Genomic DNA, 27,134 nt, shown 5'->3' on the forward strand with positions numbered 1-27,134 from the left:
GGCCTTGGTGGACATTGTGTTTTACAACAACGAGGTTCTCGTTTATGGCACGTGCCCCAGGCCTGCCACCCGGCTGCTCGCAGGGCAGGAGGCAGCGCCGGCCGAGTCCCCTGCCTGTGGCAGGGCCGGCGACCTCCAGCCGCACGTCCAGTCCCGTCGGCAGACGCGGGGGCGACTGCCTTGGCCATCACTCGTCTCCTCGACAGCAGGGCTGGGCGGTGGGTTGCAGGAAGGCTCTCGCCCAGGGCGCCCGCAGGCCCTCGGGAACGTGACCGCAGCGCAGCCTGCGTCCTGGGCCGAGAGCCGGCACGGACCTCTTCCGAAAGTTTACAGGAGTGTCTGGAAGCCCGCTGCCTTCCCCCCACGTCAGCTTCACGCAAGGCCCTATGTCTGAGGGTAGCCTCGGCGGACACGGCCTTGGGGCCTCCCCACTAACCACAGACCCCCTATGCCCTGGGGACGGCTGGACCACGGTCTCCCTCCGGCGGCCTCCAGCCTGGCGGCCTCAGAGGAGCCCAGGTGGGGGTCTGAACTCTGCCAAGGCCCCGCAGACCAGCCCCGCCCCTGCCGTGGCCAGGAGGCCGCAGTGACCCCCTGGCCGGGACGGGACGCCGAACCGCGGGCGCTCGCTGCATTGAGTCCCCGCAGAGCGGGAGCCGCGCCAGGAGGGCGGCCGGGAGGCCCGGGGGTAGGGTGGGCGGCCCGGGGCCCAGAGGCCGCCGAGGGCCGGGCCGGCGCCGGAGCAGGGAGCGGCCGCGGAGGTGTCCGCGGTGCTGCCGGAGCGCGGCCCGCGGCGGGCGGGAGCTGGTCGGGGGCGCGGCTCGGGGGCGCGGGTCGGCGGCCCGGGCGGGGGCGGGCGGGTCACAGCGGCGTCTCCTCCTGCTCCAGCGCGAGCGGCGCGGGGCCGGGCGGCTGCAGCGACGCGAGCTTGAGCAGCGCGGGGCGGCGGCGCGCGCGGGGCCGCTGGAACGAGCGCCGGCTGTGCACGCGGCGCGCGGCCGCCGACCTCGCGTGGGCGCCCGGCGGCCCCCGGCGCTCCGGCCCCGGCCCGGGCTCGGGCTCCGCGGGGGGCGCGGGGGGCGCGGGGGGCGGCGCCGGGGGCGGCGCCGGGGCGCGCGGGCGCGGGACCCGCGCGGGCGGCGGGGGCCGGGCGGGGGCGCGGGGCCCCGCGCGCGGGGACGAGCGTCCGGTCAGCGGCGTGTCCGAGCCCGGGTCACCTGCGGGAGAAGCCGGCGTGAGCGGGCGGCCCCGGCCCCGCGCCCAGGGGTGCGGCTCCCACGCCCGCCGGCCGCGCCCCCACGGCCTCGCCTTGGCCGCCCCGGGACCGCGCGGCAGGGGCGGCGGGGGGAGGCGCCACGTGCGGGCGCGCGAGTGGGCGACGGTCGCGACCTCCTCCGGGACCGTCTCGCGGCCCCTCCTTTCCAGCCGCCACCTGGGTCCCGGGAGCGAGCCCGGCTGGCGAGGCCAGCAGCGCCCCTGGGCCCCCTGGGGGGACGGCTGCACCCCCACCTGGGCCGAGCCCACAGAAGGGGCACCGGCCGGGAACTGCCCGCGGAAAGCAGGTGTCCTGTGTCCTGCCACCACCCCCTGGCGCGAAACCCCAAACCCTGCTCCTCCGCCCTTTGAAGGTGAAATGGGCACCACCTCCCAGGGCCCTGAGAGCACCCCCCAACCCTGCCCGGGTCAGGGGGCAGCACGGCAGCTGGGGAGCGGCGCACCCCTGCCCTGGGTCCTCCCTGCACACCCCTCGTAGGGCCCAGGCACCCCCGGCGCCCTCTGGGCTCCCGGGCCCTGGGGAAGCAGACAAGACCCTGCCCGGGCTGCCGAGCCAGCCAGTCCCGCCGCCCTGAGCCGAGGGCAGGGAAGAGCTGGCCGCTAGACACAGGCCCCCCAGCTCCGGCCCCAGCCCGACGCCCGCCCGGCAGAAGCGAGGCCCGCCCGCGGCGACCCGGTCAGGCGAGCCAGAAGGAGAGCAGCGTGGAGCGGAGACCGGCCTGGGGAGAGGAGCGGGAGACAGGTTAGGGTGTTACATGTGCGTGGACTCGGGGCGCGCGGCACGGGGCTCCTGCAGGCTCGAGTCCACCGACTTGCTGCTGAGGCGGAAGGGCGCCAGGCGGTGCAGGGTGCCGGGCGAGCAGGGCAGCTGCACACGGGCCCTCTGGGAGGGCACCACTGTCTCCCCGGGGGACAGCCAGGGGGGCACCCTGGCGAGGATGCCCAGGTCCTCGTCGGGGGAGAACACGGGGTTGTCAATCCCTAGGAGAGAGGGCGGCAGCGCGTCACCTCCCGGCCGCGCAGCGCAGATGGGCCGCCGAGCTCGCCCGGAGCTCACCTGGAAGGTCAGGCCGGCCTGGGAGGCGTCGTCCTCCCCCCGCGCCTGCCCGCCGGCCACGCAGCCTGGCCGCCGGCCCCCGCGTCCGGCCATGGGGCCGGGAGGGCTCGCGGCCGGATGCCCCTCCCGGCGGCAGCAGCGTCGGCGGGGGTGGTCTCGGCGCCTGCTCCTGGAGTCCAGCACGGGGGCAGGTCCGTCCCTTCCACTCACCTGAGGGGGAGTCGGCCGCCGTGTCCTGTGTGACGCTGGCCAGGAACTCGATGCCCCCGGTCATCTCCTCGGCCGTGTCATCGGGGGCCTCTTCGGGCTCCGAGAGCTCCGTATCTGGGCAAGGTTGGGCAGCGGGAAAGTGGCCTGGACGTCGCGCCCACCCGCCGCCTGGCCCGCCTGAGTGAGCCCTGGTGGACTTCGGCGGCAGCGGTAGCTTGGTGGACGCTGGAGCCCAGATGGCCGTGGGGACAGGACCGGGCTAGGCAGACCCCCAGGAGCCCCTGCGCCCCTCTCCACCCACACCTGGCCTCTTGGGAGGGGCGCGCTGGGGAAGTGGGGGCTGACCACAGGGCAGCAGGCGCCTGTGAATGAGGGACACAGCCCTGGGGCGCTATGGGCTGCGGCCGGCCGGCAGGACAAGCAGCCGGTGGCGCAGGGTCCCCCGGGGCACCGGCCCGAGCCCGACGGTACCTTTCTCCGTGATGGTGAGGCTGTGCGCCGGGCTCTCCAGCGGCAGCTTCCCGTTGGGGATACTGCTGTTCCTCTGGGGACACAGAGAGCCCTTGCAGGAGGCCCGGCGCTCGGCCACACCCTGGGGCCCGCCCACGGGGGCCCCCCCGCCCCAGCCCCGCACCCCACCCCCCAGCTGGCTGCTCCCGGGACCCGGCCCCCGCCCATGGGACCCCGCTGCCCCTCACCCGCTTCTGGGCGCGCTCCCTCTTGTACATCTTGGCCGCCTTCTTGCTCTGGTGCAGCCCCAGCTTGGCTGACTTGAAGGACTCCAGGCGCTTGCGCATCGTGCGGTGGAAGATCTCCTTGTCCTGCTTCTCGTCGTCGTTGGGCGTCAGCTCGTGGCGGCTGTACAGGTGCTTGTACTGGGGGGGCGGGACATCATGGGGGCGCTCCTGGGCCCACCGCCGACCCGGCTCTCCGCGCCCGGAGAGGGTCCGCTTGTCCCGGGCCGGGGCGCCCCTCCCGGGCCGTGGGGGCGGCCCCAGCGCCCACCTCCTGCCGCGGCTTGTACAGGTACTGCTGCAGCGTGTGGTGGGCGACCGTGTCCTCCGTGTCGCGGATGCTCCGCCGCCGCTGCTCCAGGGACTGCATGTCCAGGCACACGGCGCTGACGTTCTCCCTCCTGTGGGGCCAGGACCACGGGGCTGTCTCCGGCGCCCGCCCAGGCGACGGGCCTGCCCTCCTCTGTGCTGACCCCACGCACAGAGCACCTGCCTCCGGGTCAGACCTCAGCCCCCGCCGGCGCCCCGGCGCCTGTCCCTGCGCCTGGCCCAGAACAGCCTGCTGCGGCCACAGCCTTAGGCCCCCGCGCCCCGGTGTGCGCACCCCGGGGACGCCGGCAGACTCGCTGGGAGGTGGAGGCGGATCTGTCTGTGCCGGGGACACCGGGCACTTGTTTCTTGCACCCCCGTCCTCTCCGCCCAGCTGCTGTGACACCCCCAGCTGCCGCCTGCCGGAGGACCTGGTAGCTGTGCCATGGGGACGCCCTGTGGCCCCAGGGGCACGTGGAGGGGACAGGAGGACGGACACCTACAGGAGGTAGGACACGGAGGCCTCCACAGTGGACGGGCGCGGCGTGTTGAAGTCCACGTTGACCATGTTGTCAGTGCTGGGGGAGCGGATGAAGGCCAGGGACCCGCGGCGCTCGCCCTGGGGGACGCCAATGTCAGGCCTCTGTGCAGGCGCTCAGGGGACACCCGGGGCCGGCCACAGGCCCTGCTCTCGCTGTTGCCGGCCGCACCCCCACCCCGGAGGCCTTGGGGCCCCTCAAGCAAGAAAAGACCAGCCTGGGTGGGCGCTGGTGAGCGGTCGCCTGCAGACGTCCCTCCTCCCCTCCCAGGAAGCACCGGGGCCTCCCGCTGGGCTAACCAGCTGCGCTGCCCTGGACAGGGCCCCGGGAGGGGGTGGAGCCCAGGAAGAGGTGGGCAGCTGAGAAGGACGGAGGTCACAGCTGAACCCTGACCTCACAGAGGGGGATGGGGCCCTGGCCTGTTCCAAAGAGGGGCACTGGCGTCCCCGGTCAGGGCGCCAAGGGCAGCCCCTCCCCCAGCCTAAGCCGCCCCTCCTCGGGCTGCGGGCTGCGGGGTCGCCAGGCAAGATGGCCGCTGGCAAGGCTGCGGGAATGAGGCTGTTCTTCTGGACACTGTGCGTGTGCAGGCGTGTGCAGGCATGTGGTGTGTGCAAAGACACGTGCACGGGGCAGCTGCGTGACACAGATGCATGTGTCTGTGTGTGTAACGTGTGCCTGGGGGCAAACACGCAGCTGTGCACGCGCATGCACTGGGGCAGCGCCTGTGTGCATGTGTGCATGCGTGTGCCCTGCGACTTGGTGCGGCACACACCGGCACGGGTGTGGCCGGTGGGCGTGTGAGCACGTGCGTGCATGTGGGCCGGGCCCACAACTTGCATGCAGCCCGGGCATGCCACGGCGTCGGGGTCGGGCGCCTCCGTCTCCCCAGAGGGCCGGGGCTGCCGCCTGCCCGCGCCCTGCCGAGGCGGGTACCTCGGCCACGTAGCTGATGGCGTCCTTCAGGTTGAGCTCGTGGAACACGTTCAGGATGCGGTCGCGGGACTTCTGCGCCGACCGCCGCATGAGCACTTTGCTGAGGACCTTCCTGTCGAAGTTGGACCACCTGGGGGGCCGGGCTGTCAGCGGGGCGCGGGGCACGCGGGGCCCCTCGAGCCCGCGCCTGTGCGCGCTGCCTCCCCACAGCCCGGCCACAGCGGGGAGGGCACGGGGCGGGCACGGGGCGGGCACGGGGCGGGCACGGGGAGGGCAGGGGGCGGGCACGGGGCGGGCACGGGGAGGGCAGGGGGCGGGCAGGGGGCGGGCACGGGGAGGGCACGGGGCAGGCACGGGGAGAGCACGTGTCGGGCATGGGGCGGGCACGGGGAGGGCACGGGGCGGGCACGGGGAGGGCAGGGGGCGGGCACGGGGAGGGCACGGGGCGGGCACGGGGAGGGCAGGGGGCGGGCACGGGGAGGGCGCGGGGAGGGCAGGGGGCGGGCACGGGGAGGGCACGGGGCGGGCACGGGGCGGGCACGGGGAGGGCAGGGGGCGGGCACGGGGCGGGCACGGGGAGGGCAGGGGGCGGGCACGGGGAGGGCAGGTGGCGGGCATGGGGAGGGCACGGGGCGGGCACGGGGAGGGCACGGGGCGGGCAGGGGGCGGGCACGGGGAGGGCACGGGGCGGGCAGGGGGCGGGCACGGGGAGGGCACGGGGCGGGCAGGGGGCGGGCACGGGGAGGGCACGGGGAGGGCAGGGGGCGGGCAGGTGGCGGGCAGGGGGCGGGCACGGGGAGGGCACGGGGAGGGCAGGGGGCGGGCATGGGGCGGGCACGGGGAGGGCATGGGGCGGGCACGGGGCGGGCACGGGGAGGGCAGGGGGCGGGCACGGGGAGGGCACGGGGAGGGCAGGTGGCGGGCAGGGGGCGGGCACGGGGAGGGCAGGGGGCGGGCACGGGGCGGGCACGGGGCGGGCAGGAGGCGGGCAGGAGGCGGGCAGGGGGCGGGCACAGGCGGCGGCGGCCCCGCGAGAGCCCGGCCGTCGGCACTGACCGCAAGGGCGTCCAGCCCAATCCAGACTGGGGGTGCGGGGTCCCTGGGGGGTTCCCTAGCGGGGGGCGCCTGGGGAGCCGGAGCCGCCGCGGCGCTGCCCCTCCCGGCCGCGCACAGCCCGGGAGCTCCGCCCGCAGCGCCTCGCGGCTCGAGGCGGCGGGAGGCCGGGCGCTGTGTCCGGCGGCGGCCGCTTACTTGTCTCTGAGGTAATTGTGCCCGATCTGCCCGGAGATGTCCTCGATGGCGGACAGGATGTGATCGAAGGCCTGGGGGGCGGGGCGGGGCGGGGCGGGGCGGGGCGGGGGTGAGCCTGTGGGGCCCGCCCACGCCCCGCCCACACCCGGCCCCGCCCACGGCCCCGCCCTGCTCCCCACGGCCCCGCCCACGGCCCCGCCCGGCTCCCCCAGGTCGCGCCCACATACCCGGGCCCGGCCCGCCACGGCCCCGCCCACATCCGGCCCCGCCCCCTACACGGCCCCGCCCCGCGACCACGGCCCCGCCCACACCCGGCCCCGCCCCTACCCGGCCGTGCAGCTTCTCGTTGAGCTTGGGCTCGCGGTGCTCGCTCCGCTTCACCTTCAGCCACTGCACCAGGGGCTTGATGGTCAGGCCCTGAGACACAGGCAGGTGACCACAGGCAGGGGCGCCTCCCGCTCGGCCGGCCCGCCGGCGGAGCCTGACCCCGCCCCTCTGCCCGGCGCTGGCCAGCCTGGCGCGCCCCCGCGCGGCCCCCCGCGGTCAGCAGCGCCGCGCCCGCCAGGTGCCCGCCAGGTGCCCGCCAGGTGCCCGCCAGGCCGGCCGGGAAGAGGCTCGGGCTGAACGGTGCTGCGTCCCCTGTGGGGCCACGTGGAGACCTACAAAGCGGCTGCCAGTTACTAAAATTACAAAAGGCAATTAGGGCCGAGCGGGGCCGTGGCCCGCGGGGCTACCTGGAAGATGACGGTGAAGTAGATGACCACGATGGTGGTGCTGACGAACAGGTTCTTCTCCTTGACCTTCCTCTCGTCCAGGAGGACCACCAGGGCGAAGGCCACGGCCCCGCGCAGGCCGCCATAGGACATGACCACCTGGTCGATGATCTCCAGCTGCACCATCCGGTACCGGTTCAGGACCCAGGTCTGCAGCACGACCCCTGCGGGCGGCCCGGCTCAGCCCGGGGCCCGCCAACCCACCGCCCGCCCCGCCGCCCAGGACGAGGGCCCTGCTCGCTCTCGCGGGGTCCCTGGGCGCGGGGGGCTTCCAGCCTGGGCGGGCTCCCTCCGAAGGGCCCAGTCAGCGGGCACCACTGGCCTCGCGCCCGCCCCTCGCCCCCGCCGTGCACCTGAGCATGGGCCGCGCCCCGCACCCCGCAGACCCCAGCGCCGCGCTCCCGCCCGCACCAATGGCCCGGTACACGGAGATGAAGACCAGCGTCAGCAGCACAAAGGCCGTGTTCCACTTCCAGATGAGGGGGTCCACGGCGGAGATGCCCAGGAACATGAAGATGATGGTCTCGGCCCCGCTGGCCAGCATCTTCATGGTGTACCGCACCGTGGTGGCCGACTGCTCCGAGATGTTGGCCTTCACGTACTTCTGGCAGCAGATGCCGCAGAAGGTGATGCTGGGGGGGGGGGCAGGGCTGTGAGCCCGGCACCTGCAGCAGGGGCCCCCACAGCGCCTGGGACAGCTCCCCCACACCAGCCTGGCCCTCAGCCCAGGGGGACAGGGCTTGGCCAGGCCCAGCAGGGGGCACCGAAGTCCCCACCCCAGGACAACCTGCACCGTGCACCCCTCCTCCGAGCCAGGCCTCTTGGAGAACACGACAGAGGTCAGGCACCGGACACTCGGAGCCGCGGCCGGCCCGGGGAGGGTGGCAGAGCCGAGGGGGTTTGGGGGCCGGTTGGGGGTGGGACAGGGATGGGGTGGGAAACGCGAGGGGGTGGGCAGAGAGATGGGGGCGGGCAGGAGGGGGCCGGCGCGGGCTGGGGCAGGGGCCGACTCAGACTCACGCCAGGATGGCCGACAGGGACAGCATCTCGGACGTGAGGTAGGACAGGTAGGAGATGACGAACACGAAGCCGGGCTCGATGACGCGCACGTGCTTGGTGAAGCGCGTCACCAGCGAGAGCAGGAAGGCGAAGACGACCCCCACCAGCGTGCCCCCCAGGCTCACCACGAAGAAGGACACTGCGGGCGGGGCGGGGTCTGAGCCTGAAGGGCCCTTTGTGCGGCCGCCCGCGCTGGCCTCCCGGCCGCTCCCGACACCCCGCGGGCGCCGAGGCTCGGGAACAAGCGCCCATTCTTCAGAAAGGCAGGCGGCCTCGGCCTCCGAGCACACGGCAGGGTCGGGCGCGCTGGGCCCCAAGACAGGTCCCTCACTCCCACCGCCCCCCAGGAGACCCAACCAGCAGCCGGACCCGCCCAGCTCCAGCCAGCATTCGCAGTCAGAGGGGCCCGGCCCTGACCTAGGGCGGCCTGGGCTGAGAAACTGGGGAGCAGGCTGGGACAGGAGGGCCCTAGCACCCAGACTCTGGTGGCGCTTCCGGCACAGCCCCCGCCCCCCCCACCGCCCACCACATACCGATGCCCTTCACACAGTCCACGCCGGTCACATTGTCACCGCCCAGGGCCACAAAGGACTCAAACACGTTGTACAGGACCTGAGAGACAGGGTGGCGGGACGGCAGCCTGAGCGAAGTGGGGGGTGGTCACTGGCACTGGTGCCGCCAGGCGCGGGCCAGGCAGAGGAGCGTCTGGAAGGGGCCAGAAGCCTCAGGAGCCCAGCTGGCCTCCCACCCCGGAGCCAAGCCAGCCCCGTGGCCCGTCCTCGGTCACATGCCATGATGGTGTCACTCGCACTGCTGCTGCGGCCCGGGGTGGGCTCGCCCGTCCCATCCCGTAAGGCACTCAGGTCAAAGCCGAAACCTGAGCAGGACGGTTGGGGAGCCTCCTGGGGGGCTGAGGGTCAGCCCCGGGGGAACCCCCAGTGCATCCTGTGAGCTCCGGGGTCTGTGGGGAGAGCCGTGGCCGGGCGTGGGGCAGCCGGAAGGGCGGGCCGAGGACGCACAGGCAGGGCCGCGGGCCAGGCAGGGGCCAGCGGCCGGGGCAGCGGGGCGGGAGCTGGTGGGGAAGCCGGGCTGGGGCAGCGGCTCAGGCTTTCCAGCGTCCAAGCCCGCGGCAGGCACCACCGGCGGAGGGGCTGTGCAGGCGTTTCCGATTAATTCTCAAACCTCAAATTTCCCAAGAAAGTATCTTATCTGCTGCATAATACCCCGGGGCCACAGTGTGGGGGTACCCTGCTACCCTGGGGCACCAGGAAGAGTTTCTGGGGCCACAGCCCCTTTCAGGGCGACAGACCCACTGCTGCAAGTCTGTAGGACTGGGGCGGGGCCCGGGCGGCTCAGCCAGGGTCCCCCACACTCCCATTTCTCTCCCTGGAGCACTGACCAGGCAGTGGACGCCCTCAGTGGTGTGCCCCTGGGCTCACTACAGAGCTGACCTGACCACGGGCCCAGCGCTGCCCACACGGACTGCCGAGCCCGGAGCCTCCTGGGGAGCCCCTCACGCCATGTTCGCGGCCACCCCCTTGATGAGCTTCTGCAGAAAGTCAGTGTGCGTGGCACCCGTGGACCCTGGAGGGGCTGCCACACAGCATGAGCGGCCGTGGCCAAGCAAGGCTGGCGTCGGGGAGGCACAGCCAGAGATGGATGCTGGGGCCCCAGCCCCCGCACGGCAGGTCACAGCCAGGCACTTGCAGGTGACACACCTTGCTTGATCTCCTGGGGACGCTGCCCCGGGGGCCCCGCAGCCCCACAAGGCGTCTCCCGGGACCCACACCCCCGCTCACCACAGTGACGGCATCATTGAGGAGGGACTCCCCAAAGACGATGATGAACAGCACCTCGTTGACGTGCACCTCCTCGAACACGGCCAAGACGGCCACCGGGTCCACGGCGGCAATCAGGCTGCCGAACAGCAGGAAGTCCAGCAGCCCGATGTCCAGGTCCCCTGCAGACGTGGTCTTGGTCAGGGCTGCGCGGCCTCCAGAGGCAGGTCTCCCACCTCCCAGGCCTGCGGGCCCAGCGTGAGCGCAGTGTGGGGACCCCGGGCTGCACCCCAGGGTGGGGACTCTTCCTGCCTCTGCTCTTCCTGGCCCAGCCCTCCAGGAAAGCTGGTCTGGCTGAGAGGGGAGCCAGCCCACCCTCCGGAGGCCCACCCTGCCCTCTTGCTGCCCGGACCAGCCTGCCAGAGTGTACGAGGCTGGCGGTGGGGGTGCCAGGAGGAAGGGGGTCTGGGAGGCCGCGGCGCCTGCTGGGCCTGGTCGGGGGAAGGCCTGGCCAGGGCCTCCCTGACCTTGAAGTGGGCTGGGGGGCAGTCAGACCTCAAGGGGGCTCGGGCTGCCTGGGGAGTGGAAGTTGGGGGGAGCCAACTTCCCCAGCCCCCGGGAAAAGCTTCACGACCCATCGCGTCTGGCTCCTGGCCGCACAGCAGGTGCTGTGGAGAAGCCGAAGGCCCCAGGGCTCCTCTAGCTGGACACGGTGGGGCTGTCCCTGCTGGGTCAGACCCAGCCTCTGAGGACATGGCACCACCCGCGGCGTCCCCTGACGGCAGGCCTGTGGCCGGGCAGGCTCACAAGGCCTCGTGTGGGTGCCAGCTGTGCCACTCTCTCTGCGGGCCCCTCCGGCCTCCCAAGCTGGCTGGGCAGACCCCGCCGAGGGGCGTGCCCCAGCTGGGGGCTCAGCTGGCCAAGGTGCTGTCCTGCACTGACCTCAGTTATGGCCGAACGTGACAGTCACATCCTGGGGGTTGAGCACAGGCCCTAGACGGTGGATTCCCTTTGTGGGGTAACCCTGCTCGTCCCCCACGTGCCTGGTGCTGTCTTGGGTTTGTTCGGCTGACCCCGAGGACGGGGGGGGGGGGGTGGGCAGCTGTGCAACCTGGGCACAGCCTTGCTTTGAGGCCCAGGGCCATCTGCAGGCCAGGCTGTGTGCCGCTTAGAGCCCGGCCTCACCTGCCCCAGTTTCCTGGCGGACGGTGGCGCTCCCGCTGGGCGGCCACCAGGAGCAGAGCTGGGCCCTGTCCGGAAGCCCAGGCTGCAGGAGAGGCGGGCAGGAGGGCCGGGCGGGGCAGAAAGGACACCCACGCGCTCTGGGGCCCTCACCGCCCCGCCCGCCCCCACAGAAGGCACTGCGCCCGCCCACCACCCGCCAACCTGGTCAGGCAGGAATCCTTTCTCAGGCAGGACACGGGCTGGCCCATGGTGACAGGGAGGGGCCGTGCATGGTTGTCGTCAGCCAGGTGAGCCAGCAGGTAGAGGCCCGCACCCCGGCAGCTCCCGGCCTTCCTGACGCTGGATGAGGTGGCGCCCACTCACCCATCAGGCCGCTGCGGAAGACCCCGTAGAGGGACAGGCCAGTGGTGGCCGCATTCCACACGGTGCCGATGACCGCGTACAGCAGGATGCTGCCCATGTTGCCAAAGAAGAGCCTGTTGGGCATGAAGTAGCCGGCGTCCAGCACGATGGGGGGCAGCAGGTAGAAGAAGAAGACCGTGGGCGTGAGCGTGAAGGAGGCGATGTGGTCGGCGGCCCAGACAACACCACCCAGCACCAGGCCCAGCACGATCAGCAGGGCGCTCTCGGGGACCACACTGGTGACCTTGTGGGACAGGTGGAAGCCTGCGGGGGCAGGGCAGGTGGTCAGGGCTGGGCTCGCTCCCCGCGGACACCTAGTGCGTTTCCAGCCCTGCACAGCCCGATCCAGCGTGACCCCCAGGCTGGGGTCCCCCAAGGCCAGGGCCACGCCAGCCTCAGCCCACCAGCCCTGGGAGGAACTCGGGCTCCAGGGGCGCGCACACCCCACCTGTCCTGGGTCAGCAGAGCGAAGTCGCCGCCCAGTTTGGCTGGTTTCAAAACAGCTGGAATGTCGGGAGCCACATGTGGGCCGTCCCATCTCACTCAGCTGTTATGGAGACTCCGTCCAGAGCCCTCGGGCCATGGCCTCTGCCCGGAGCAGCGGGCAGGGGCCGGCGCCGGGAGGACGGAGGCTGGCGGGCACAAGGGTGGGGGGCCAAGGCGTACCCGCAGCCCCACCCTCCCTCCTGACCCGCCCGGCCCGGGTGGTTCCTGCCCTGGTAATCCAGGGTAATGGGGGGATTAGTGCCGACTCCGCAATGCCGTGGCCTCCGCCCCAGAGGGCGGCTGCAGCACAGGGAGCATGGGGGAGCCCCGCCAGCCCGCCGGCCGCATGTCTCATGTCCCCCCTGGACGTTGCCCGCCGAGCACAGTGCCCCCGGGCCAAGCATAGGGCCTGACTGTGGGCTCAGGCGCCACAGTCCCTGCAGCGCCGGCTTGGACCCGTGTGAACAAGCGCCCGGCGTGCAGGACACAGAGCTGGCGGCGGCGGGGAGCCAAAGCCCTGGGCACTCAGGAGCAGAAGGGACCCACCCAGGCCTTGGAGGGAGGCCTGCGAGGGGGTGCCCTGCCCTGGCTATTGGCACTGGGCCCACCTGTCCTGCCAGCCATCACCATGCTCCTCTTACTTGGTGTGGGCAGCTGTCCTGACGCTGCCCAAGGCTGCCAGCTGGTCTGCAAAACGTGCCTTCCCTGCAGGCTGCCCGGGCAGAGGACCAGAGGGGAGCAGCAGGCCTGTGGCGGTGCGCCCCACTAGTGCAGCAGCTGGCCACGGGGCAGCACCGAGTAGTCTGGCTGGTGAGCAGCGGCCCCCAGCGAGTCCCCCACCACGACCTCTCCCCGTTCAGCCTCGCAGCGGGTTGGTGCCTGCGGGGGCGCAAGCGGGCCGGGCAGCCCCGGGGCACCTGGAGTTCCCGTGTGGGTGCCCGCCGCGTGGCTGCGGGGGAGGAGAGTGGACTGACCTTCGCTGGGCGGCAAGCCCGGGAGACCCGCGGGGACGTGCCCCCCCAGTCCATGCCTGCAGAGGCGGCTGCTCCCGCTGCCCTCGGGGCGCGCATCTTGCTGGGAGCCCCGCGCCTCGGCCTCCCCGGCCTCCCCACGCGGGGCTGCGCCGCGGGGTCACGAGCCTGCACCTCGCGCGGCGTTTGCTGCACGCGGACAGCTGTGTCGGAGCTGCGTTTGCTGGTCTTGTCTTGTTATGACTTTGGGTTTGTTACACCTGAGAAAGCGCCCCCTCGCCTGCGCTTTCTTCTAAACTTAACATTCATTTAACTTCATTTGAATTTAACAAAAAAAATTTTAAATCGCTGCCAGGAAGAAGGACCCACCCAGCTGCAGAGCAAGTCTCCCCACGAGACTGCGCGTCCCCCACGCGGGAGATGGCGGGGACCACCTGCGGGGACCACCTGCGGGGACCCAGGTGTGCGCACGTGCGCCCCGCCCCATCCTGGCCCCGCCCCTGCCCGGCCATGGCCCCGCCCTGGCCCCGCCCTGGCCCCGCCCCTCTGCCCTCCCGCCCCAGCCGCTCTCCCGGCTTCCAGGCTGGTCTCTGTTCAGACGCTCGGTGGCCCGATGCCTGGGTCGAAACCCGAGCCGCCGAGGCCCACTCTGGGTCCCGGGCCCCGGCCCATGAAGGCCGCCGGCTTCCCGCCCGCTGTCCTCGGCCTCTGGCCGCGCGGGCGAGGGGGGGCCGGAGGGGCCGCGCTCTGGCTCCCCGCGGCCGCTGCCCACCGGCCGGGTTCGGGTTCGGGTTCGGGTGCGGGGAGGCCACGTCGCCCCGCACGTCCACCCTCTCCAGAGCCGGGCCCTGGCGGCGGAGGTCTGTCCCTCCTGGGCCCGGCCGGCCTGCAGGGGGCTGAGTCTCCGCTCTGTCCACCCTTCACTGGGCAGCAAATGGCACTGAGCTGGCGAAACTGAAGACTCGGTTCGTCTAAAGGGCTGCCAGTTAGCGGTCCAGCAACTGGACACAGCGTGGGCGTGGCCAGAGCTGGTGCGTCTGTGCCCCAAGGCCCCGGCCGACCTGCTGTGTGCTCAACTGGGACCAGCAGCGTGTCCACCTCAAGGCGCAGGCCCAGGGGCCAGCTGGCCTTCTGGGGAAGCTTGAAGGGCGGTCTGGACAGAGCGGGAAGCTGGGGGCCGGGGCCGCTCCCCCCACAGTCCCTGCTGCCAGACCCAGGGCTGCAGGTGGGGCCACAGCCTTGGCCACCAAAACTCGGTGCAGTGGCCAGCCCTGGCCTCCATCTCCTCCTCTGGAGACCGGTGCCCCGCGGGCACTAGTGGCTCCTCCGCCAGGTCCACAAGTGCCGGGGTCCAGGGCCAGAGCACAGGCGCGGACCCCGGGCTCATGGTCCGGAGGCCAACCTGTGGGTGATGGGGCGGGGGGAGGACAGTCCAGAGCACTGAGGGTCTGGCCGCCTGTGTGCCAACGCCTTCACGGGGTGCCCAGAGCCGAGGCCCGGGGCGGGGCTTGCTGTCCCACCAAGAACCTCCACCCACAAGCGAAGCCCACACAGGACGGTGTAGCTGCTGCCGGCCGGCCAGGACGCCGCTCTTGGGCACAGACTGGGCACCAAGGGAGGCAGAGGGACTGCGGCCTCCAGCCGGGACGCCACCAGGGTAACCTGTGGACAGCGGCAGTGGAGTGCCAGTCGGCCGGGGTCACAGCTAATTAAGCACAGAGCAGCTGGTCGCAGGGGCTAACGACAGGGCAACACGCGCTTTAGCCCTAATTACAAAGCCCTGGCCGGGGCCAAAGGCCGGAGCCCGCGGCTGGTTCCGGAGGCGCCGGGCAGAGGCACCCTCCACGGCCTCCTCAGAGTCAGCTGAGTCCACACGTTGGGCAGCTCAGCAGATCCCGGTTTTACTTTAACGCGCCCACAATTAACCCTCCTGACGCGAGAACTAGGCCGAGGCTCCCGAGGCCGGCGCCGGCACGGCCTGCAGGTGCGGGACAAGTGGGTCAGCACAGGACCGGCTGCGCAGCATGCAGGGCTGGCCCCAGCCCGGGCCTGGCCCAGCCCCTGCAGGTCACGTGGGTCACACTGGCCGCACCACCTGAGGACGGCGTACATGTGCCCCCCGCGGGCAGGCAGGGGGGATGCTGCTGGGCGTATCCCCCAGGAATACCCCACTGACCACAGCCTCCTGCCTGCGGGCGGGCAGAGGTGTGGGGAGGCCACACAGGGTGGACTCCCAAGCGGGGAGGGGCAGGGGCGAGGCCGCCGGCGCCCCCTCCCGCCCGCAGCGGCGGGGACACCCCAGCCCACAGCCTCGCGCGCACGGTACATTTTCAAGTTAAAAATGAAAATCAGGGATGGTGTCCCCGGGAAGTCGCCGGTTTTCCAACCAGGTCATGGCAAGGCCGGGCGTGAGGAAGCGCCAAGGCTGGGACTCCGGGGCGCCCCTCCCGGGCGTCTCCCTGTGTCCGAGGCTGATGCCCAGCAAGCCCTGGCCTGCGCGGGAAAGGGCACGAGGGGCCCCCCGAGGGTGAGGTGCACACTCGCTGGCCATGCGGCTCTAAAAGGCCTCGGAGTCCGCCTCTCCTCCCCCGCACGTGCCTGCCCCCGCATGGGCAGCAGACCCCATGGGCGCCCACGCGGCTTCCCTGAGGCCCACACGGCCGGCAGACGCGCCCCAACCTGGCGGGAAACCAGGCAGCCGGCGGAGGCCCCAGGGGCAGGCGGAGGCCCAGGGCCTGGTCAGGTCGGGGCCCCAAGAGGAGCAGTGAGAGAGAAGAAGGGTGTCCGGAGCGGCCTGGGGGTGCTGGTGTTGACCAGGACCGTCGCCCCGCCCCACTCCACACCGAGGGGCTGAAAGCTGCTCCCGAGAGTCCTGGGAGTTAGTCTTCCGTTTGCAGCACATGAAGGGCGCGGGAGGGCGAGCGGAGTGCAGGGGGGGGTGGAGGGCGGCCCAGTGTGCGGCCACCTCAGCTGGGCCCACAGCAGGGGCCACCACAGGTGCCCCAGGGCATCCACCTCGCGACCTTCAGCCTGAAGGTGACCCCCAGCCCTCCAGACCGGCCACTGATAAGGCGGCAGGTGCTGCCATCCCCCCGCCCCCCGCCCCGGGCGCAGGCTCCTGACCGCCCGCAGGACTGTTGACTCTTGATACGCGCGGGGTGCCGCGGGGACAAGGGCCCGCCAAGGTGGCCGCCGGGTGGCGGGCACACAGGATGGCGGCGAGTCCTGGGCCATGGCTGCTGTTCCTTGAGCCGAGGGCCTGTCTGGGCCTGGCCACCGCCGGCAGGGACTGCCCCTTCCCCGCCCGTAGGCACTGCACCGGACCTGCCGGGCTGCTGCAAAGGGGAGCACCGGGGCGGGCCGGCGGGGCCCCGCGCAGTGGACGGCGGGCGGCTCCCCAGTGCCTCCAAGTTGGGCCTGCAGGGAGGGGTGCTCCTGCCACGGGCAGCCACCACGCTGGCGAGGGAGGGGGCACCGTCTAGATGCATCAGAGGGGCAGCCAGGAGGTGGGCGGGAATCAGCAGGGCAGAAGGCAGAGCGGACAGACAGACAGACGCAGGCTAAACCTGGGGAGGAAGACACAGCACAGGGCTTCAGAGGACAGGCCAGACGGCACAGCGTCTCCAGATGAGGCGCGTGACTCTAGGGCCTTAGCGCCACGGGTACGATCAGATTTGCCCTCAGCACTTCATGGGGAGGGTGCGAGGGGGGAGGGAGGAGGCGGAGGGAGGAGGGCGGGGGCGCGGTGGGGAGGGCAGTGAACTGAGCCCACAGAAGACCGGGGCGGAAGGCCTAGGGCCCGGGTCCCCGGCGGCAGGCAGGGCCTCCTGCGGAAGGTCGTGTCGGGGCGCCCGGCCGCTCCTGCTGGGCACAGGTGTGCGCTGTGGGGAAGCAGGTGTGCGCAGCAAGTCCTGAGGGCCCGGAGAAGCCCCCGACAGAAGCGCGGAGGCAGGCGGGGCAGGGGGTTGGTCGGGGCGGGAGAGGCCCCGGGAGGGAGAGGCAGGGACGTGCCGGCACCTCGTAATGATTAACCGACTTCGGGCGAAGCAGAAAGTGGCCCTGGAAACGGAGAAGCGGCGCGGGCTGGCTGGGCCCTGCGGCCGCCGCGGCTAACCTGGGGTGGACGGCCCGGTGGGGCCGCACAGGGGTCTGCTGTTCCCGGGTGACACGATGTGTAGAGAATCCCAGAGAAGCAGCAGAGCCCCTAGAGGCACAAGGCCCGGCTGGCCGCGGGACAGCCCGCTGCTTCCCTGTGCGAAACGCTGGCGGCCCCGCCCAGAGCCCCTCGGGCGCTGACCTGGGGGGCTCCGAGGGCTGCCCAAGCACAGGGCCGAACCGTGGGGGGATATCAACACTCCAAGGAGTGGAGCCGCGTGTCCTATCCCAGGCCAGAAGCCCACCCGTGGGGCGGCCAACACCCCAGGGGACGCCCCGCACAAAGCTCCAGGCCCACGAACCTGAGCTTTATGACCGTGGAGGTTCAGGAGCTCCCCACTCAGCCCCAGAGGCACGGGGCAGATAGACAGCCCGGCCGCGCCCCAGCCCCCCGCACAGGTGCAAGGCCTGGGAGCGGGCGGCCATGGGGGCTGGGCGGCCAGGCCAGAGGAGGCTGCGGTGCAGACGCCGGGCGAGGACGCCCCTCCGGAGGGACGGTGGGGAGAAGCCACGGACGGGAGAAAACGTGCAAAACGTGCAGCTGCTGAATCCAAAGCACACCGCGCTCTTGGGTCCGCCAAGAAAACGCAAGCGGGCCGAGGGGTGAACGTGCCTGGCCCCTGGAGGAGCGCAGGCCAGGCTGGGGGAGATGCTCCTTGTCCATCGGAGCGACCCTGCTGAGCTGGAAGACACAGTGCCGGCAGCCACTGGGGGGACAGCTCGGAGGCTTCCTGCGAAGGCCAACCTCTCCCCGCTGCCAGAGCCCACCAGGCTGAGCCCCAGGTGGGCACAGAGCCTGTCCCAGCCCCAGCTTGCCGGGCCCAGGAGGCGGCAGAGGCCCCGGCCCAGCCAGCCAGACCTGGGAGAGGGTCCTGGAGGTACAGGAGGGCTCCACCTGCCCCAAGGGCACCACACGCGGCTCCAACCTCGAGGCTTCGGGAAGAGGCACCGCTGTGGAGATGGTGAAGGATCGGGGGTCACCAGGGCTGAGGTTGCTGAGGGTCCGCAGCCTGGAGCACAGAAGGGGGCGCCCCGGGGTGCACGGACAGGCACAGCCCGAGTGCCAGGCACAGGGGCTGGGGCAGGCCACGTGGTGTGCGTGTGTCCACACTGCACGGAACCGCTGTCGCCCTTTCTGGAAGAGCCACGGCCGTCGGCGGCCCCGGGTGAGGCCCCAGAGGTGGACAGGGGTGAGGTAGGGGCCGTGGCCAGCGCAGCCTGAGCCAGGAGCCGGGGCCAGTGCTTGTGCCTGCAGAGTGCGCGAGGGCGCACAGGCACCACAGGGTGAGAGTGAGCGTGCACATGCTGGTGTGCACAGGTCTGTACGGCATGCAGGTGAGTGGTGTGGGCGTGCAAGCACCAGGGTGTGTCAGGGTGTGAGTTCAGGGTGTCAGCGTCAGTGCAAGGAGAGCCGGGTGTGGCAGGATGTGGACATGTGTGGTGTGCAGAGGCGTGGTGCTCCCACGCTGCTGAGTGTGCCGTGGCACAACCATGGCAGGGACGGGTGAGTGTGAGCGATGTGCAGTGTGAGGTGGTGCTTTGTGCAGGTGTGAGTGGCTGGGCGCATGGGGCCTGGGCTGCAGGCAGTGGCTGGCATGAGGCGGCACCTGCCAGCATGGCCTCGCGTCACCCCACGCCTCCTCGGGGGCAGGGACAGAGAGGGAGCGGGAGCCCCACCACCCGGCCGGGGTGCGTGGCCTCGTCCTGCCTGCTCGCTCACGCTCCTGCACGCCAACCAGCCTCTGACCCAGGAAAACCAGGAGGTGCGGCCGTGGGGGGCCTGAGCAGCGCAGGCCCCCCACCCCTCACCGGCCAGCTAAGGACTGGGGGGGTCTTGAGGGCAGAGCTGGGCTCTCTGCCACCTCCTCTCCAGGCGCCCCAGAGTACTTACTGCCTGGGCCCCACGGCCCGACCCCTTCTTCTCCCCTATCTTCTCCAGGCGTGGACGGCCCCCCTGGCAGCACCCGAGGGTCCCCAGTCACTGGAGGGGAGAGCAGGAGTGGGCGGCAGCCTGGGGGCCGCCCCCCTAGGGGCGTGGAGAGTGGGTTCCAAGCCCTCTTGAGGCGCCCGCCTCGGTGGCCAGGGGCAGCTCTGCAGGCCCCATCTCAGCGGGGAGGCTGGTGAGGGCCAAGTTTAGGGGAGCCTCGGGGGCAGGTGGCCTCTGCACCCACCCTAATGTCCAGAGCTTGCTACTCCAGGAAGAACAGCACCAGCCTGCCGGTGGGCGGTGGGGCCTCAGAGGCCTCCAGGGAGAGCCCCAAACCTGCTGGACTTTGGCACGGCCGCAGCGGGCGGTGGGGCCTCGGAGGCTTCCTGATTTGCCGGAAGAGGAGAACCTGAACCTGACCCCAGCCTCCCCACCCGCGGTCCTGCCCCGTCCTCCCCCCCACAGAGGCGGGGGGTGGGGCCCGGGCCCGCAGGGCGCCTTCTGAGGTCAGCACTGGTCTCCCTGCAAGGCCACAGGCCTTGGCTCCCCTCTCAGCAGCCCTGCCCTGGACCCTGAATTTCCCGCCCCTGCCCTTCCTTTGTGGCCCATCCCGGTGGCCCAGACCCGAGCCTGACCCTCCCCTGGGCCTCCTGCGTCCAGCAAGCCCGGGGCCAGAACCCTGGATGAACACACGGGCTCCAGACATGGCCAGCCGCAGGGACAGCCAGAGTTGGGGTTCGGCCTCCATCTGCAGCCCCTGGGCCCCGGGGTGCCCGGTGCACGCTCAGCCTGGTGGGCCCCAGGACCGTGCGGAGGCCCAGCCCATCTCCGGGGAGGAGACGCGCCCCGGGCCCCGGCCTCCTCCCTCACAGCCCCAGGGACGGCCTCTGCCTCCGAGGCCAGGATTCTGCACGGTTACCGGGAGAATCTCGTGAAGTCAGTGAGCGCCCACAGGCCCCCCGGCCCCGCCCTCCCGGCCCAGGCCCTGCCCAGCACTCAGCGCGGCCTGCAGCCCCCGGCTGGCCCCTGGCCTGCGCCCCCTGCGCTGGCCGTCCTGGCAGGAAGGGCCTCCCTCCCCGGGGCTCCTCAGGCCTCGGCTTTGCCACCTCGGGGGCACGAAAGCCCCCCGAGGGGACTCTGCCCCCAGATTGGAGCTGCGTGGACAGGCCGTGAGTCATGGACTCCGCCCGGGGCTCCGTCCTGTGCCAGAGGCGCCCGCCCGGCCCCGCCGATGTCAGTGTCTGGGACCGTCAGGCCCAGCCACCAGGGCCTGGGGACCGCCACGCCCGGTCCGCTCGCCCGGCTGCCGTGGTGGCCACCCTCCCCGGGCGCGGTCAGCGGCCGGCCCAGGCGGCGTGTGGCAATGGAGGAAGGATCTGACGAAGGCGCTTAGGCGCCTGGTCCCGCCCGGCTCAGAAGGCCCAGCCCAGCCCACGCTCGCCGGCCAGCGAGGCCCACGCCCGCCCGCACGCACGCCCTGCGTCCACGACCCTCCCGCCCCCGCATGTCACCTGCCCGCCCTGTCCCTCGGCCCTCGCTCCCTCACCCCTCCTCACCCCTCCTGGCTCCCCTCACCCCTCACCCCCTCACCTCCTCACCCCTCCTCACCCCTCCTGGCTCCCCTCACTCCTCACCCCTTCACCCCTCACCTCCTCACCCCCTCACCCCTCCTCACCCCTCCTGGCTCCCCTCACTCCTCACCCCTCCTGACCCCCCTCACCCCCTCACCCCTCCTTACCCCCTCATCCCCTCACCCCTCCTTGCCCCTCCTCACCCCTCCTCACTCCTCACCCCCTCACCTCCTCATCCCTCCTTACCCCCTCACCCCTTCACCCCTCCTCACCCCTCCTCACTCCTCCTGGCGCCCCCTCACTCCTCACCCCCTCACCCTTCCTTACCCCCTCATCCCCTCACCCCTCCTTGCCCCTCCTCACCCCTCCTCACTCCTCACCCCCTCACCTCCTCATCCCTCCTTACCCCATCACCCCTTCACCCCTCCTCACCCCTCCTCACTCCTCCTGGCTCCCCCTCACTCCTCACCCCCTCACCCTTCCTTACCCCCCTCACCCCTCCTTACCCCCTCACCCCTTACCCCCTCACCCCTCCTCACCCTTCACCCCTCCTCACCCTTCCTCACCCCTCCTGGCTCCCCCTCACTCCTCACCCCTCACCCCTCCTTACCCCCCTCACCCCTCCTTACCCCCTCACCCCTCCTTACCCCCTCACCCCTCCTCACTCCTCCTGGCTCCCCCTCACTCCTCACCCCCCTCACCCCCACCCCTCCTCACCCCTCCTCGCCGCTCCACACCCCTCCTCACCCCTCTTCACTCCTCTTGGCTCCCCCTCACTCCTCACCCCCACCCCTCCTCACCCCTCCTCACCCCCCTCACCCCCCTCACCCCTCCTCACTCCTCCTGGCTCCCCCTCACTCCCCCTCACTCCACACCCCTCCTCACTCCCCTCCTCACCCCCCTCACCCCTGGCTCCCCTCACTCCCCCCTTGTCCTCTGTCTGAGCTGAGCCCAGAGCTCAGGAGCTTCCTGGGGGGCAGGGCCAAGCAGGGGACCCTGGGAACAAGGGGACAGCCAAGCCACTGGCCTGGCACCTGGGGGCCACGGGCTGGCTGGAGGGTCCGGAGCTGTGGGGGGAGGCAGGAGAGGTGGGGGTGGGGCTGGGGATGGAATCCGGGCCTGCGTGTAGGGGCCCTGGTCCTGGGCTCCCTGCTCCCCCAGCCCCAGCCTGCACCCCAGCTCAGGGCCAGGGGCCCCCCACAGTGAGGGGTGCCCAGCAAAGGGAAGAGCAGTGAGTGAGGGGAGGAGGAAGCCTGGGGGGAGGGCGCGGGGAGCGGGAAGGGGTGGGGGGAGGGGGGCAGGGGAGAGGGAAGGGGGTGGGGGGTAGGCCAGGCGGGGTGGGCAGCGGTGACTGACTGGGGACACTCAGACCGTCTGCCCGGGGCCCCGCCCTGGAGGCTCAGCAGCCTGGGGAACCCCCACACCCCGTGCAGAGGAACAACAAAAAGAGCTGGCCTGGGGCAGCCCTGAGTGTGGGGCGCAGCCCCCCACACTCCCCGCAGCCCCCACAGCTCAAGGGGTGGCACGCCAGACACTGAAGGAGGTGCACCCTAACTCTCAAGGCACCCCCCTCTTCGGCCTGGGAGCCCACAGCCAGGAGGGGCACAGGACACTGGGCGCAGGAGACCGGGCGCAGGGCTGCGGCGGGCGGGTGTGCAGGGAAGTGGCTGCGGAGCGCAAGGTGGGCCGGGAGCAGAGGGCTGCGGGCTCCCAACCTTTGCCCCCCTTCCTCGGATGGCGAGCGGGGTGCCCGGGGCCTGTTTTACAGCCGCGGCTCCTCCAGGCAGTTCCTGAAAAATGAGACTTTACTCCTTCAGCCTCGGCAGAGCCTGGCTGGGGAGGCCCCACCTGTCCTGCCGCCTCCGGCAGGCCACGCTCCTCGAAGCCCCGGCTCCGGCCCCTGTCCCGGCCTCCCGGGCCACCTCGGCCCCACAGCCTCTCGCCCACGGGCTCCTTTGGGGGCGCGGGGATGGGTGGGAGCGGCAGAGGGCCCAGGAAAGGCAGCAGGGCAGTGGGGAGCCCCGGGGCTGGTTTCCACCCTGGGGTCAAGCCCCAGACACCTGCCCAGAGAGACTCACCAGGCCCTCAGGGAACCACAGAGGGTGCGTGCGGTGGCCGGAGGTCCCCCACTTGCGGGGGCTACAGGAGAGGGTGGGGAGGGCGGGACAGCAAGGGCAGGAGACCCCAGACCCCAGAGCCCTCTGCTGGGCCCCCGGGCCTCCTCCTCCCAGGCCCACGAGGAGGGACGCTGCCCTGGCGCAGGAGCCTGCACCCTGACACTGGGGCCAGGGACTGGGAGTGGGGAGCTGCATGGGGGCGTCCCCTGGACCCGGCAGGTCAGCCCGGGATGAGGCCTGGGTGTCCCTGCAGTGCGGGGGACAGCGGCCCCCCAAGGGGCAGAGAGGGTCGTGGAGGTGGCAGCACGGGACTGAGGCCCGCGCGGGACCCCACTGCCAGCCCATGGGGCCAGCTGCTGCACCCTGCCCCCACCCCCACACAGCGGCTAGGCTGCCAGAGCCGTCCCCAAGCCGGGGGCTGGCAGGGATGCCCCCACACCCCTCCAGCCCACTCTGCCTGCGCCTCCATCTACTCTGCCTGGGCAGCGACACCAGGGGGCAACCCCTCTCCTCCCTCCAGCAGCCTCCCCGCTCAGGGCTGAGGCCCTCCATGCCCCGCTGTCTGGGGCGGCCTCCAGGAGGGAGCTCCCCAGGGTGTGGGCAGGGGCGGGCTCAGCACCCCAGGGTCCAGATGGCCCGAGAAGGGCCCCACAGGCTGCAGGGTCAGTCCTTGAGCTGGGGACAGGGAGCTGGCTGGCCCCACAGGGACCCCTGAATGTCCTAAAGGTGCAGTAACAGGCAGGGGACCCCTAGACCACCCGAGGAGCATGTGGCCAGTCCGTGCCCACAGTCATGCCTGCCCCTCTCCTGCCCAAGCAGGCCGGAGCCGGCGTCTGCCCAGGGGGCCTGCACTGAGCAGCCGTCACCTTATTTCCGGGCATCTGCCTCTATTTCCCAGCCGATGGCAGGGCCGGGAGACCTGCCTCCTCCAGGCGCTGGCGCGCGCTCCACGGGGGTGAGGCAGCAGGCGTGGGAACCCCAGGAGGCAGCTCTGTCCCCAGTAACCCGAGACTGACTGCATCTACACGGGCCGGTTCCAGCCCTGGGAGGGGCCCCACAGCCTCCGGGTGGACCCGCTCAGGGCCTGGCAGTGCCCTCCTCCCCGGCTTTGGCCCCCCGCCCTGTGTGACCTGGGCTGTGCAGCTGCGGGGAGAGGGGGCCGGTCCTGGGGGCCCTGACAGTGGGTGAGGGGTGCGGGTGGGCAGGGCAGGGGGCAAGCAGCGGGACCCTGGGGGCACCAGCCCTGCCAGGCCGGCTGGGCTATTCGCTGCAGGTGGCTGAGCTCCTTGGCTTTTTTTGTTGTTGTTTGTTTGTTTTTGAGACTGGGGGGGGGGGGGAGCAGGGGCCATCTGAGGGGTGGGGACGTGTCCATGGAGAGGACTTGACGGCCAGACCCACTTTCAGGGAGCCTGGGGTGTTGAGTGTGGGGGCCGTGCGGGGGCGGGGAAGGGGCTTGGGGGGGGGGGGCTGGAGCAGGGTCAAGGGGTGGCCGGTGAGCACAGGGCTGTGGGGGGACCCTGGGCGGCACGTGAGGACCATGCTGAGCAGCCGGAGGGCTTGGGCCCCGCAGGGTCAGCCAGGTGGATCCGGGGACAGGAGTGAAGGGTGGGCCCAGGCCTGGCCAGGGGGTGGCCCGGACCACTGTGGGGAGCAGGCAGGCGCCGGCCGGGGGTGCCTCCCGAGAACAGGACAGTCCCAGGCCCGAGGGGCTGCCGCTGTCCCCGTGAGAAGGAGGTCGGGAAGAGGCGAGTACTCGCTCCCGCCCGGCTGGCCCCTAGCGCTGCTGGACTTTCGGACGCCAGGCGTCAGTCCAGCTGGACCCCCGGAGTCCAGCCTGCACAGGGCACCACGCGGCAGGTTCGGGGGGAGAGAAGGTGGCAGAGGGGACCCTGGGGGGCAGGTTCCGGGGCGGGTTCGCCTGCTGGGGAAGGGACTGGGGGCCAGTGCGGGCCCTGCCCACTGACATGAGACCCCGCCCGCGCTGGCCTCATCGCAGCCCCCAAAGGCCGGGGGACAGACTGAGTATGGCCACTGGCAGGAGGCCAAGGGCGAAGCAGGCCCGGGGGAGGGCAGGGAGGGAGGGGCTGTGGCCCGAAGGGCAGCCCCAGGGGGGCGGCAGGGTCAGGCTGCCCAGCACTCCAGGTACCCCAAACCGGCGGGGCCAAAGTCCCCTCCCTGGCTCGCCCAGCGCCTTTCCCTTCTGTCCCGCTCAGGACATCAGGGGCCCGTCCTCTGGCCTCGCCCCTCCCCTTGCTGCCCCCCATGGCCCGGGCCGGCCCCACCCAGCGGGTCACGTGCGGCCACAGCCCCGCCCCGCAAAGACCCTCCCCGGGCGGCCGGCGCGGGGCTCCGCCGAGGAGCGAGCGGCGGGTCAGGCTGACCTTCCTCTCACCTTGCGGCCCGACCCGCGCCCCGCGCCCCGCGCCCCGCGCCCCTCCCTGGGGGCTGCGGGGAGCCCTGGCCCGGCCTCCCGCGCCGCGGCTCGGTCGTGGGCGCCCCCCTTCCCTTGGCGACCGGAACAACTGCCCGGGGCGCGGGCCGTGTCCTCCCTGCGGCCCCCGCCCGAGGCAGCGCGTCGCGGGTCCGCGGCGCCCAGAGACCCGACCTCGGAGCCGGGCGGGGGCTTCGGAGGCGGCGGGGCCCGCGGGGTCGCTCCGGGCCCGGCCGGGCTCGCGGCCCCGGACCGTGCGCCGCCCGACCCTGTGCCCCGCCGGGCGCTGGCCCTGCCCCCCGGGGCCGCGGACGCAGATGCGCCCCCGACCCCAAGACCGCGGACCGGCGCGGACCCGAGGAGGGCGCGCCCCAGGCTGCCGCGCCCGCGCCCCGCGCCCGCCCCCCGCGCCCCGCGCCCCCGCCCCGCGCCCCGCGCCCGCGCCCCGCGCCCCCGCCCCCCGCCCCGCGCCCCGAGCCCCGCGCCCGCGCCCCGCGCCCCGCGCCCCGCGCCCCCGCCCCGCGCCCCGCGCCCCGCGCCCCGCGCCCGCGCCCCGCGCCCCCGCCCCCCGCCCCGCGCCCCGAGCCCCGCGCCCGCGCCCCGCGCCCCGCGCCCCGCGCCCGCGCCCCGCGCCCCCGCCCCCCGCCCCGCGCCCCGCGCCCGCGCCCCGCGCCCCGCGCCCCGCGCCCCGCGCCCCGCGCCCGCGCCCCGCGCCTACCGATCTTGGCCAGGCTGGCCACGAGGATCCAGAGCGCGATGATGTACGGGTCCTGGACGTGGTGCCACTTGAAGGTGACCACCTGGAAGCCCTGGCTCGGGCCGTGCGCGCCGCCGGGCGCCTCCTCGACGGCCCGCGCCCGCGGCAGCGCGCCCAGCGCCAGCAGCAGCAGCAGCGCCGGCGGCAGCCCCGGCCCGGGGCCCCGCGCCCCGCGCCCCGACATCGCGGACGCGCTCAGCACCCGGCCGCCGCGCGCATGTCCCGGGAGGCCGGCGCGGGGCCGCGGACGGCGCGGGCAGCTGGAGCGGAGCGAGCGCGGGTGCGGGCTGCTGTCCCGGACCCCGCCCGCCCGGTGGCCTTTAATCGGGCGGCCCCGGGGCGGGGCCTGCCCGCCCCCGCCGCGCGCACGCGAGGAGCCGGCACCGCCGCACGCTCCCGGCACGCCCCCGCCCGCCCACCCGCGCGCCCGGCCCGCCCGGCCCGCGCCCCCCGCGCCCCCCCCCGCGCCCCGCCCGCCCGGCCCACGCCCCCCGCGCCCCCTGCGCCCCGCCCGAGCCCGCGTCCCCCCGCGCCCCCGCGCCCCGCCCGCCCGGCCCACGCCCCCCGCGCCCCCTGCGCCCCGCCCGAGCCCGCGCCCCCCGCGCCCCTCCCCGGCCCGCCAGGCCCACGCCCCCCCGCGCCCCCCGCGCCCCCGCCCGGCCTGCACCGCTCTCCGCTCTCGGCCGCGGGACAGCTGTGGACAGCAGCCCAAGAGCTCCTTGTCCAGCACGAACCTTTGCTCTTTCCCTCCGGAACCTGCGTCTCCCAACTGGGCCGACAGCCTGTCGGGGAGCCCGGCCTCCCGCCGTCCCGCCCGCTGGCCCCTCTCCTGTCGCGGCGGGGCCCTGGCGACGCGCCCAGGGGTCTGCTCAGCGGCGTGGCCAGACCGCAGTGTCCACTCCAGCCGGGAGGCTCCGCGCACGGCCCTGCCCAGCCCTCTCCGGCCAGCGGTGCGGGGGCTGACCCCGGCCCACTTCCTCCCCGTCGCCTGGGGCCAGCTCGGGGGCAGCTCCCAGAAGACGCCAGGCCGGCCGCCCCTCACTGCTTCAGCCCCGCGTCTCCCGGCTCAGCAGACCCGCCTGGCACACCCAACTGCAGAGGCCGTCCAGCCCTGGCCACCACTGCCCATGCCCTCCAGGCCCCCCGCTGAGCCCTGCGGAGGGGGACGCCCCTCGGCCTCCCCCAGGCTCCCCTGCCCACGCCGGGCCCTGCCC

General features: G+C 73.1%; 1 protein-coding gene across 1 annotated transcript; it reads right to left on the minus strand.

Moving 5' to 3' along the window:
* Positions 1-861: 861 nt before the first annotated feature.
* Positions 862-26,104, minus strand: SLC9A3 (solute carrier family 9 member A3; the record flags this gene model as incomplete). The annotated part of the gene is made up of 18 exons (XM_084233876.1): positions 862-1,059; positions 1,309-1,432; positions 2,031-2,256; positions 2,543-2,656; positions 3,014-3,086; positions 3,241-3,417; positions 3,548-3,677; positions 4,089-4,204; positions 5,058-5,187; positions 6,309-6,379; positions 6,636-6,725; positions 7,043-7,245; positions 7,493-7,713; positions 8,102-8,279; positions 8,674-8,752; positions 9,940-10,100; positions 11,467-11,769; positions 25,882-26,104. 18 exons carry the CDS (start codon positions 26,102-26,104, stop codon positions 862-864), a joined length of 2,817 nt encoding a protein of 938 aa, XP_084090002.1.
* Positions 26,105-27,134: the final 1,030 nt, after the last annotated feature.

Source organism: Talpa europaea, assembly GCF_964194135.1.
Source record: "Talpa europaea genome assembly, chromosome: 5".
Classification (NCBI taxonomy): Eukaryota; Metazoa; Chordata; class Mammalia; order Eulipotyphla; family Talpidae; genus Talpa; species Talpa europaea.